Below are 12,293 nucleotides of genomic sequence, written 5' to 3' on the forward strand. Positions count from 1 at the left end.
GGTTCGCTGTTCGCGTTTCACATATCTCGCTTCGGCGTACGCATCATCAGGGGACTTGTGCCCGCACTGTATAACGACTTCGTGTTCAGCAGCCAGCCCTCGGACGATGCACCGCTATTGTATACCCACGACTACGATCGTCGGCTTCGGGACACGGTCAAGTGCCTCTTAGGGGACTACCTCAGGGCGCCGGATATCCTCAAGAGTGGCTTCATGCGCCAAATGAGCGACGTCAGCCCTGCGGGTTTCTCGTTCCTGGAGCAGACGGTGGCCCTGATGCAATCCTTCTGGGCCTTCGAGGTGAGTGGGGATCGGTGTTTTTCTTTCGGCACCTAAATTAGCTCCCTTTGAGGCAGCCATGTTTAAGAGGTTCTGAGGCGGCTCAACTGAAAATCGCATTTGGGCTTCTCTTCATGTCTGCGCTTCCCTCTCAAGATAGTTTACGACTTGGCTAACTCATCATATGGTGATGACAGTCTATCTTTGCTTATTACGTTTCTAAGCATACTTGATTTGCTCATACAAAGCCGTAGCAACTTGATCATGACCTCTAAATCCACCAGTTTTTTTTTTGTACACATGGAGAAACTAAATCCAAAGTGGCGGTCTAACCTTTACGAAGGCTTACTATCCGCATTGCAGGCATAAGGGCTAGAAGACTTAAGGCAACAGGAAAGGCGCAAGCAAACGCTATATTATGCAGGTCTAGCTTGGGCCGCTTCGCTTCATCTTTTCGAGTGTTCGAGTGGTGTTTGGATTGCAGCGTAATAATCATGTGAACTGCCCACATAGCACCTGATGGTAATAAACGTTTAGCGGAATACATATATGCTGCAACTGTCACAGGAGCGGACTAGTTGGAAATGTATAGTAGAGGCCTTCACCATGCAGTACGTATAGTCAGGCTGCTTTTGATGATGGTAACGAAGATGATAAGAATGGGTAAATCCATTCGATATCATCTATTGTATTTACGCCAGTCGATCGTTTCACCACAACGAAAAACGGTCATGTTGCAGCAAAATGTTAAACGATTACTGCTTAATATATACTTACTGCAGTTAGTTTCAGCGTTTAAAGTGTTCATTTCAAGGGCTACAGAGGACAGCTTCATCGCATTTTGGCTCTTAGTGAACGTTGAGTCTGTTGCTTCTTGTGGCTGTATCTATTCGGCAGCCACAGGACCATTCCTCGCCGAAAATTATTGCATTAGAAAAAATATCCTGCCATAATTCATTCGTAACCGCCATATTGCGACATACAGGGCAAGCGTTTACTCAAATTTTAAATGAATGATGTTGCAGCCTAGCACTCAGTGATGTGCAAAAAACAACAACAAAAAAAAAACCCATAAAGATCTCGATGCAGCACAGCTTTCTTGTGAAGCCAAATGGTCATGGTGACACCAGTATTTCATTTTTCTTGGCCCTTTTTAGCTTACTAGAAGCTCTCTGGTGAAATGGGACGTCTTTGTCTTTAAAATATCGTGAATAAATCTCTGTACTCGCAATTCCACCAGCGCTTCACCTTGCACTTTTATGCGCCGAGAAGTGTAGGCTCGAATTTCGTTCATTTCGCGACGGCTTCTTCAGCGCGACTTACCCGACCTTGCTGCCGCGGCTGTTTTGCCTTCAGGAGCTGCTGGATGTGAAGCGCGTGTGGCACTCGGACTTCAGGTTCGCCCGGCTGCCGAACTTGAGTGCCGAGCAGCTGTTCTTCGTGTACTACGCTCTCGATAACTGCGAGGCGAGTGACGACGACTACAGGGCGCGCGCGTTCGAGACCCACTTCGAGCTGCCGCCCGAGGAGCGCGTCAACTTCCCTCTCCTCCAGATGAAGGCGTTCAAGCGGGCCTTCGGTTGCCAGGGCAGAAGCCCCATGGCCACCCAATCACAGTGCTCTGTCGCCCTCTGAGCACCCTCGAATCTTCAGCGCCGTAATTGACGCTGATGACGTAGGAGTGTGTTGCACTCAGCAGCGATCTTATCTAAAGCTCGCAATAATTGCGGTATACGGTATTTCAATTTTAAATACGTCTCATCTTAAAGCATCGAAATTTCGAGTTAAAAAATATACATTTCTCGTTTCTTCTTGAAATTGTGGAAAATTTTTTCCCCCTAAATATTGCGTTCGCTCAATTGCTGCGTTATATTATCAATATAATGTTATGCTTCGCATTCTTCCACATGTCTTCAGTATCATTCTTTTAGAAGGATTTTTCTCTTTAATGGACGCAATAACCTAATATTTTATCTGACTGTTAGTCCAACATATTGCCTCGTATATATTTGAGCCTGTTGTTAATCCCTTTTCTTACTCATCTTTTAGGTGAGGTCCCGTCTAAACATTTGATGTTATTACCATTTCCTGTATATTATCATGTGAGCAGATTATTTTATTAATAAAACATTACAAGTTCGGTTCTGAATAGTCAGATAGATCGGCTCAAGGTTATTCGTGTAAAGGTCACGAATACCCGGTGTCACTCTCACATGCTGCTAAGCAGCACAAGTACGTGCACCAAGCCATACTTTTTTATGTATCCCCAAATCATTTATACTGTTCTTGCTTGTGCTCGATTTCTGTTAATGAGGGTTTCGGTTTTTTATTAGAGCTTTTATACAATGGAGAGAAGCCTTGATAGTTTACAGCACGGATTGTGGCCTAATATATATCTTCATGCCATATTTTGCATAAGTAACCTGTTTATGCGACTTTTGTGCTGGAGTAATTACTGCCGAAAAGATGGTCGGTGCTTTACAACTGCTGTTATCCGCTGTAAGCGGTTCGGTCTCTTGTGTGTAATCTCTGTTTGTGCACTTCGCGTTTTCATGCCAGCTGAATTTAGAGAATGTTAACGTACGTGACGGGTAGACAGACTTCGCAGTATTGCCCGGAAGCGTATACGACTCCTGTGATTGCGTTGCTATTGCGTACTTATCCTGATCCTTTTGCCACAACTATGCAACCAACTCGCTGTATATTACGGCCGCAGGGTGTTTACAGCCCTGAACAACTGCGTGTAAGAAAAAACGTTCGAACTTGCATTGTCAAGGCAAATTCAACCTTTAATATCTTCAGATCAAGAATCTGTAACATGAAGACCATCGCCGCGTTGAATGCGCGGCGCCTTGTCTTGCGTCAGAAAAGTGTGGGGTTAGATATAAACAGAGGAAAGTTTAGGAGCACGCACAGTACATGGGACACAGCTAAACACGCACATATTTGCAGGGCTCATCTGCGAGCCTGTGTTATAAACGTTATAGGAAATGCGTAGACAGTGCTACTTGGCAAGATACATTGCCAACATTATGTATGTGTCTCGTGTTTGTGAGTGTACGTAAACTGGCTGATGGCAGAGGAAAGCCAAGAGTGCAGACCTCGCGTTGCTCGTATATTAAGGCAGGCAGAAAGGGAGCAGTGAGCAATATTAGTGTGCACTCGGTATACGGCGAGCGGAGAAAAAAAGTTTTTCTTCAATGTGCGGGGTCTTTCTTGTGACCGAACAGCAAGTTCTGGCTCGTGATATAGATGCATAACAACAATTTTTAAAGAGATCCGTCCACTCGTGAACAAACAGTGACCTTCTAGTCGCGGCTCGTGTTCTCACTTTAAAAACTGAACACTTGGCAGCAACGCCTGCGAGGTCTAAACTGTTTTCTAACACTAATGCGACAACATAGAAGCAATGCAAATGGAGGCCTATGCACGACAAGAGTTGATGTCTAGCCTGGTGGTTTCTTTGCACTGTTCCTACACCGTCAGATTAGCGCTAGAAATTGCCTGTTCTAAAGAGGAACCAGCTATCCCAAGTGCCATTGGTAATCTCAGATGAGGTCGTTCTCAACCCCTTATTCTTGGCCGAAATAGCCACATTTAGAGATCTTCCCTAGGGCGACCATAGGTTATAAAGTTACGTTAAAGGTAGTACTGGGGGGCATAGTTAGAGGTGGTATGGGAGCCGAGGAACAACACTGAGATCGAATTAAATGTACTTTACGAAGGGTAGTGCTAGCTTTGCTTTCGACACCTAACTTCGTGCTCTCAAGGGAAGCCCTTTATTAAAGGGGGCGTAAACGGTAGCAATACTGCAGACGTTCGACTTCGCACCCTAATGAATTTAGAAAAAACACCCTGTAGCATGCAGTCTTCTCTTCATGCTGCTTGTGTGGTCATTTGCGACGCTGCCAGATCTAACCAAAGCCTTTTGCTTTTACCATCTTGCATCATTCACGCTCGCTGCACACGTGGCGGCAACGTGGAGAGGCCTGTGAAATATTTTGAAAAGTTGAGTAACACACAGCGAAAACCTCTTCAAACTGTCTCGGAGGCACCGAGATAGCACTGCGCACACTGCGCGTGCGAGAGTTCAGGAACCGTCAGTGAAAGGGCAGCCTAAAGACCATTTCTGATGCCGGCGATTACTGGCTCGATTGTGATGGGTCTCTATGGAGGCATGGTGCAGAAAGAGATGCTCGTGTTGCGAATGTACTCATGACCTCCGCACAATAGCGTCCAAACTCCAGACGATGACTCTGACATAGTACAGTGTAGGACTTGCCTCCACAGGTGCCTCACGACAGACCTCTCTCTCTGTCTCGTCCATGACACGACAGACGTTAGCCCTTTCGCACTGACAGAAGTTACCACGCTTCCTTTCACGTAAGCCTTACAGCGTTCTAAACCCAGCGGACAATGTCCATTGCAACCGTGCCCTGTTTATCGTCATCGAGCAGTGAGAAAGGTCTCTGACCATTGTAACATTCACCGCTGGTGACTTGAGAAAGAAAGGCGAGGAAGTTTTATGCCTCGCACGCATGCCTCGCACGCGTCGATAAAAAAGATCGGCGAGAACTGAGTTAGAAAAAATTTCTACGTCTACCGCCTCACTGCACTAATTAAATCGGTTCAAAGGCGACGAGATCACAGTGTGGTGACGAGACCATTTTTTGCAAATAAAGGCAGTATGGTTCACTTGAATGATTCACAAGCCCAGGAGGGTCATTAAAACGCTTGGTCGCTCAGTGAATGCTCACGTTACCAATAGGTGTCTCCGCTCCTGAAAGAGCAGTGATCGTTCACAGGAACTCTAGCCCACATCATCACACTTACTGGGCAGCCTTCAGAATCAAAGCAACGCTTGAAAAAAAGGCGTTCATAGGCGAAAAGCTGTCGCAAGAACTGCCGTTCTTTCGTATGCGGCGCATTTGCCAGCGTGCAAGCAGGAGTTCCCATGAGTACGCGCACTCGTAATGTTGCACTCGAAACAGTTACCGTCATCGCGCGTGTGAGTCCCAATCAAGGGGCACTGTCTGCCTCCTGTGTCCTTGTTGCAAACTGGATACACTGAGCACAGTGTCCACTACTAAGGTGATGCGTACACATCGCTGTGTCAATTATGTCGCCTTTGCGCATGGAGGCATCAGAGCGAGCAGTTTCTCTTCGGTCAGCTTCTGCAGTTCGCAGACAGCATCCGCCGCTGTAGCAGCGCCTGCTTCAGCTGTCCCGTGCGGCGAGTTGCACACGGACTGAGGCACGACACAAACCGGGAGTCATCCGTGTGCGGTCACACACGCATAGGAGCGGGAGCGGAGTGGCGGCGCGGGCTCTCACTTCTTGCACCACAGCCCGAACACCCTGACGCACAGAGCGAGGCAAATGACTTCGATGACCCAGAGGCCGATGACGCCGTAGCAGACCAGCAAGTGGATGAGCGCGAACGTGTACACCGTCTTGTCGCAGTAGTTGTTGGGCTCACGCAGCAGCGGCTCGTAGCGGGGCCGGTAGATGTGCAGCACCCAATAGTTGCCCATGCCGAACCAGACGAGCAGGAAGATGGTGAGTGCATACTCGGTGATCTTGGTCGAGGTGGAGGACCAAAGCTCGTCGATGTCACCGTCGGCCAGCGCGTCGTCGAGCCGCTCATAGCGATGCCGCCTCATCTGATGGTAGAGCAGAGTGCCCACTTTGATGAGGCCGAAGGCGCCACCGATGAGCATGTACAGCGGGATGTTGGGCTCCTTGGGGCACTCCTGCAGGTACTGGACGCCTGCGGCGACAAGAACGTGTAAAATCATTCAATCAATCAATCAATCAATCAATCAATCAATCAATCAATCAATCAATCAACCAACCAACCAACCAACTAATCAATCCATTTGCGTTAGTAACGTTTTAACGCTCTTCATTGTTTGATCGTATTAGTTATGTTACGTGGTGTGCGACCACCACTGACTTATTTAGCTATATGACGAAGTGCGTTTGCATGTGGAACTAGTTATTTGAGGCTGCATAGTCATAAGATTTTGTAGATAACATAATTTATCGAGCCGTTACAATGCATGGCGTACAGACCATCCCCCATCTTCTTCCTCACAAAAACATCGTAATAATAAACTCTTCATTTGAGCGTTAATCTATAGCTGTACTCTTTACAACCTCGTTGATTGTGGCAAATGTAGCAAATGCAATAAAAAAAAAGAATTTCGACATTTTATTAATTTAGAAAAAAGAAATGTAGCACCTACCAATCGTGTTGCCCAGATTAACGAAGAAGTTCGGTATTTCCATACGGAAGAGCCCTGCTCAATAATAGCTAAGCTTGAGAAGTTGTGTTTAAGAATGATACGCTCTAGAAGGACATGGTGCAACTGCGTCATGAGTTGAAGAGCTCTGTCTACCGCAAGAAATTTGTCGATTACAACATCGCTAAGTGCACTCAGCAGAACCGGATGGCAGACACTACCGATTACGCGTCGCCATTCTTTGTGCTGTATATATACCTGGCGTGCGGCGTTCCCTGCTTATGTTCGACGTACAGGGGTAGTCAAAAGTTCTGAGGCCACACGGTCTTCTTATGAGCAGTATAGTTAGGCATCTACGACAGCCCCAAGTCTCAAAACACCTGTGCAGGGTACAATAAGCCTTATTCTAACCTCCGAGATAATTTATTGCTTTAATGGGAGCTCAAGTGCCAGAAAATGCCTACTAGAAGCAGAACCTGCGTCCTGAGAACTTTTGACTACCCCTGTACGTTCCCTGCAGCAAGTTACGGCACGGGATCGTGAACGGGAAGGACATACTCAGAGAACGATAATTTCCGGGCGTCGTATATAAGATTCCAAATGTTGGGTCCGACTGTGTTTACATATGCGATAGCGGAGATTTTTCAAGGCTTTTGAAAGAACCTATGAGGCAAGTTCCGAACAAGGAAGTCGCTTCTAGTGCACTTGCGGGCTTTCAAGTCAATGCCTCGAGCTCCTGCAGACGCCCCCCCCCCCCCCCCCCCCCCCCCCCCCACCCCCACCCTTAAAAAAAAAAAAACGTAATCGCAGCGACGGCGATCTCCCACCACTATACACAAAATGTCTTGGAAGGTGCTTCCCAAGCTAAGCTTGTGTAACGAACAGGACTTCTGTATGGAAGCCGGAACGTCTGTATTTTATTTTTCGACGAAACCATTAATCGACGTTGCATTTTGTTTTAAAAGAACGTACTACATGACGAGATGAAATTTCGCCAAAATTTATATTTATTTTGAGCTTCTTTTTGTATTTCTAAACAAAGTTGCCCCGTAGAAGCTTTACTGCTTGTCACTTCACTTACCTATGATCATCATCAACAGGGGTAGAATTGAGAACAGAGCCAGAAGCACGGTCACCACCACTGGAACAGATAGAATAGAGTACTTTCAGTGCACGATACAATAATGCATAATCAGCAATAGAGAACATCTGTGTGACTCCAATATCAGTTACATAATAGCAGCTGAAATTTATTTCTAACTTTAAAATGTACAGCCTGTCGCACTGGTCTCAGCTTGCTATGAGCTACATTTTGAAGAAGGCATTCACTGACTTTAACATAGATCTTATGCAGCTGCTGAACTGCATTTTTACTTTCTTTTACTTTTACTTCATTAGCCTGGTGTACTTAATGGTCAGTCACACCAGCTGTTTAAACGCTGATTACATACGCTCACTGCTGAATATTAACCAAATGTTTGCATCTTTGAAGCAAGTATACAAGCACCTGGGTGATCGCACACGAATGGGGACACCGGCTTGCGCTGGAATTATTGCATATGAACACACATTTATTTCTCATCGCCAGTCGCAGAGTTTTACACTGCACCTGAATGCAACAGAATGAAAAAAACAACAACAAGATTGTGTATGCCGGTGACAAGAGGCGGAAAGAGAAAAGGTATGGGAGTGGGCGCTCTCACGAGCTAGTGAGTAAAAATTTCAATTTAAACTCTCCTCACTTGTGTCAAATTGTGCTGCAAAATATATTTTCCATGCATTGCCCCCCCCCCACACACACACACACACACACGCACACACACACACACGCACACACACACACACACACACGCACACGTACACACACACGCACGCACACACGCACACACGCACACACACACACACACACGCACACACACACACACACACACGCGCACGCGCACGCACGCACACACACACACACACACACACGCACACGCACACACACGCACACACACACACACACACTAGTGCTTGCGAATCTCGACCGAGATATGGATTGACGTAATGTTCCAGCCATCAGAAAAAAGAACTGTTGTGGTGTTGCGATAAAAACAGTCTATCTTCATCGACAGATTGCAACACCACCAAGCGCGATACTGTCCAGTAGCTGCGACAGTTTAATTTTTTTAATATATTGGCTTATTGGCGATTGTGACAAAAATGTTAGCATCAGATCTTCATTTTAGTCAAGATATAGAGCTTATTCTCGTGACGTCATTGCTGCTTTACTGATTTATTTATAGGAAGGGAAAGGCACGGTAACTGTCTCACTTGATTTCTGTGGACGCCGCAACCGCGCCGTAATGGAAGGAAGGAAGATGGGAGTGAAAGTGGAAAGAGAGAAAGAGGAGCCGTAGTGGAGGGCTACGGAGTAATTTCGACCACCTGGGGATCTTTAACTGCCAGCCATGGCACACAAAACGCAACGTGAGAGAGGGAGAAAGAAAGAGAGAGAGGGCCTACGGCGAATCCTGACACGGCGTCGGTGAAATCCGAGGTCTGGTTGGACGGCGTTCCAAACGGCATCTCAAGTATCCGACAAATGAGTGGCGCGCAGCAAGGAGGACGCTGGTAGATGCTTTTTAGTTTCGAACCGCCCAACGTTAGGACGTTTCCGCAAGACAGGGTTGCCACAACGGCCGCCTGCTAAACCTGATAGTGAATAGGGTCTATAACGTTGGCTTTGTTTCTTTAGTGGCAACAGCGAGCGCTATCATTGGATGTTTACTTCCGATTCCCAGGTGTTCTTACAATCAGCCTATGACTTTCACTGTGCACATGGCCGGGTCTGAACACAAAACGAAAGTATTCGAAGCTTAAAAAACCTACTAAAACACGGAAATAGCGAATAACGAATCAAAGCGAACGGCATACAACCGAAGGGTATATAAGTAGAGGCCGTGGCAAGTTTGTGTGTGGCGATGCAGTGCCCATTTTTAGGTTTTTCAGATATTTACTGTCATTCTGAAAAAAGATTTACAAAAAAAAGAGAGACTTTTCTTCAGATACTCGCACTTGCGGACTGAATGCTTTCACTTGTAATACGTTTCACTTTGCTCTTGAGACTAACAGTCAGCAGCTGCCAGCGAAATTTTTTAAATAACCCACTATCTTAGCTTTTCTTTTTTTCTGAGTTAGGGAAACGACGAGCGGAGTCAGCCCTGTGTATACCTAGATATGCGCATTTACAAAATAGTCTTGCCAAGTATGGCTCGCTTAGTGGCCTGGTTAGAGCAATGTGATTCGAGTGACGACCTAAACAATGAAGATTATGTCTACTCCCCTTTATCCCCATCCATGGCCATGAGCCTTCCCATTCAATAAAGGACATTCAATCAATCAATCTTATTGCACGAACGTGCTTTATGATATTTACCGCCAAGCAGTACGCATACAGTACGCAAGCAGTGGTTACGGCGCTCGACTACTGTTCCCAAAGACGCGGAATCGAATCCCGGCCCCGGCGGCTGCGTTTCGTTGGAGGCGAAACGGAGTGGCGTCCGTGTGCTGTGCGATGTCACTGAACATTAAAGAACCCCAGGTGGTCGAAATTTCCGGAGCCCTCCACTACAGCGTCTTTCATAGCCTGAGTTGCTTTGGGACGTTAAACCCCAGAAACCAAACCAAACTAGTACGCATACATGCTTCGTTTGCAACTGAACTTAGTTTTGTTTTTGTTTTTTGAGAAGAAATGGTGTTCCGGAGGACGTTCAGTTCGAAGCAGACCTTCTTCGGCCGTTTGTTAGTAGTTTACAATCGAATCCCGGCCTCGGCGGCTGCGTTTCGTTGGAGGCGAAACGGAGTGGCGTCCGTGTGCTGTGCGATGTCACTGCACATTAAATAACCCCAGGTGGTCGAAATTTCCGGAGTCCTCCACTACGGCGTCTTTCATAGCCTGAGTTGCTTTGGGACGTTAAACCCCAGAAACCAAACCAAACCAGTACGCATACATGCTTCGTTTGAAACTGAACTTAGTTTTGTTTTTGTGTTTTAAGAAGAAATGGTGGTGCCGGATGACGTTCAGTTCGAAGCAGACCTTCTTCGGCCGTTTGTTAGTATTTTACAGTCAAATTACACTTCCAAACGTAATTACTCGGTTCAGTAGCTCTTCGACGAGGAGTTATTTCTCTAATCGCCCTTCGCAAAACTAACTGCCAGCATTCATCGCACGGGTTCTCTCGCGAGCGAGACGCGATCACATTTTACGACACTGGAAGTCGGCACGCATTACCGAGAGGGCAGTAGTAAAACTCAGAGTCCCATATATAGGGCACGTGCGGTAGTTATATACAATTACGTTGCTGTCCCCCTTTCGCCTTTGCACGCCGAAGGGAAAAGGCGAAAAAGAGGATATCAATGCCAAGGACGCCTTGCCTGAGTTCGCCTCTTCATTGCCATGGCGACACACACACATTTCACCGTCCTCTCGGTCAGTGGCTCCGGGGCCTAACGTTGTCGGCAGTTGCTGGCGGTAACGTGTTTCCAATAACATTATTTTGTTCGCTTGCTCGCTTCCCATAGTGCGGGAGTTAACGAAGCGCAGAACCGCACACGTTTAAGTGCGCATGCGTTTTGCGAAGGGCATGCCCTTTACAGGGTCGCACGTAGGTCAATGAATAAGGCTTGTCTATGCAAGGGCGCGAGCGGAGCAGCTGGCTTAGCGAACGTTGTGTTGCGATACTGAACATGCATTTAGTGGTCAGTACAATAATAGCACTATGCTCCATACTTTATTACCATTCTCATCTTATTCTATATCACACACCGTGCTGAGGGGCGTAACTTGAACTATTGCCGAAAGGTAAAAGTAATCTAAACGAAACAACAGCGAAGCGTTTAAACTGCCACGGCCTTGTCCAAGGCAGCAGAATTTCAATCTGAACGAAGCTTTAAAAAGCCAATTATTGGTATTTATTTCCACGTGAGAAAACCTCCGATGGTTGCGATTAAACAGCAGGTCACCACTGCACTCTTTTATTTCCGACAATGTAGGCTCAAGATGTTGAAAAAGAAAACTTAGTTTTTCTTTTAAAAGTTTAAAAGTTTTTTTTTTTGTTGTTGTTGTTGTTGTTCAAGAGCATGTGCATGTACAAAAGTTTTCGCGGTCACGGCGGTCGCTTTTCGCCGGATGCGAAAAGCAAGGCGCCTATGTGCTGTGCGACGTCAGTGCACATTAAAGAATCCCAGGTGGGCGAAATTTCCGTAGCCCTCCACTACGGCTTCTCCCATATCCTGAGTCGTTTTGGAACGTTGTACCTCTACCATAGGCCAAGCCAATCCAAGAAAAAGTCTTCGAAATGTGGAAATCTTTGAGTCTTTTTTATCTCGCTGCTGAGAGACAGCTAGGCAATGAGAAGTCCGTTGGGCAATTCAATCAGAGAAGCATGGGGCCCACCTTCCATTTTCCGTATATATAAGTTAAATACAAAATAGAAAAAGTAGAAAAAAATGGACACGAATGATTGAATACGCAGACCTTGTTAATGGGAAAGCTGTTTCAAGATTAAAAGTATGATGCGCTTACACATCGTCAAGAAGCAGAGAAAACAAACCACGGAAGAAAGAAATAAACTATCTCAAGTAGCCCGAGGATGTCCGTACTCATATACAGAAGCCACAAAAGTAAACATAAGAAGCTTCACAGCTTCCTCTTTGACCGCCTGTACACGCCGTGTTACATTCGGCTCGGGAGAAACGAGATTTCGAGCAGCTTACATACGTTCTCTG

At 46.3% G+C, this 12,293-nt stretch overlaps 2 protein-coding genes across 2 annotated transcripts in view; one reads left to right on the forward strand and one right to left on the reverse strand.

Moving 5' to 3' along the window:
- The first annotated feature begins 213 nt into the window (after positions 1–213).
- On the forward strand, positions 214–1,914 carry LOC146191157 (neprilysin-1-like). Its single transcript, XM_084600281.1, has 2 exons — positions 214–300; positions 1,636–1,914. Exons 1-2 carry the CDS (start codon positions 214–216, stop codon positions 1,912–1,914), a joined length of 366 nt encoding a protein of 121 aa, XP_084456407.1.
- Positions 1,915–4,252: 2,338 nt separating this feature from the next.
- LOC146191158 (uncharacterized) overlaps positions 4,253–12,293 on the reverse strand; it is a 174,444-nt gene continuing 166,403 nt past the window's right edge. Inside the window, exons 3-4 of the mRNA XM_084601630.1 lie at positions 7,606–7,665; positions 4,253–6,049 (exon numbers count right to left, since the gene is read on the reverse strand). Of these exons, the coding sequence (XP_084457756.1) occupies positions 5,610–6,049; positions 7,606–7,665 (500 nt within the window). The 3' untranslated portion in view covers positions 4,253–5,609. The remainder of the gene's footprint in view (positions 6,050–7,605; positions 7,666–12,293) is intronic.

This window comes from Amblyomma maculatum, chromosome 4, assembly GCF_055883805.1.
Source record: "Amblyomma maculatum isolate TAMU_Amacu chromosome 4, ASM5588380v1, whole genome shotgun sequence".
Lineage (NCBI taxonomy): Eukaryota > Metazoa > Arthropoda > Arachnida > Ixodida > Ixodidae > Amblyomma > Amblyomma maculatum.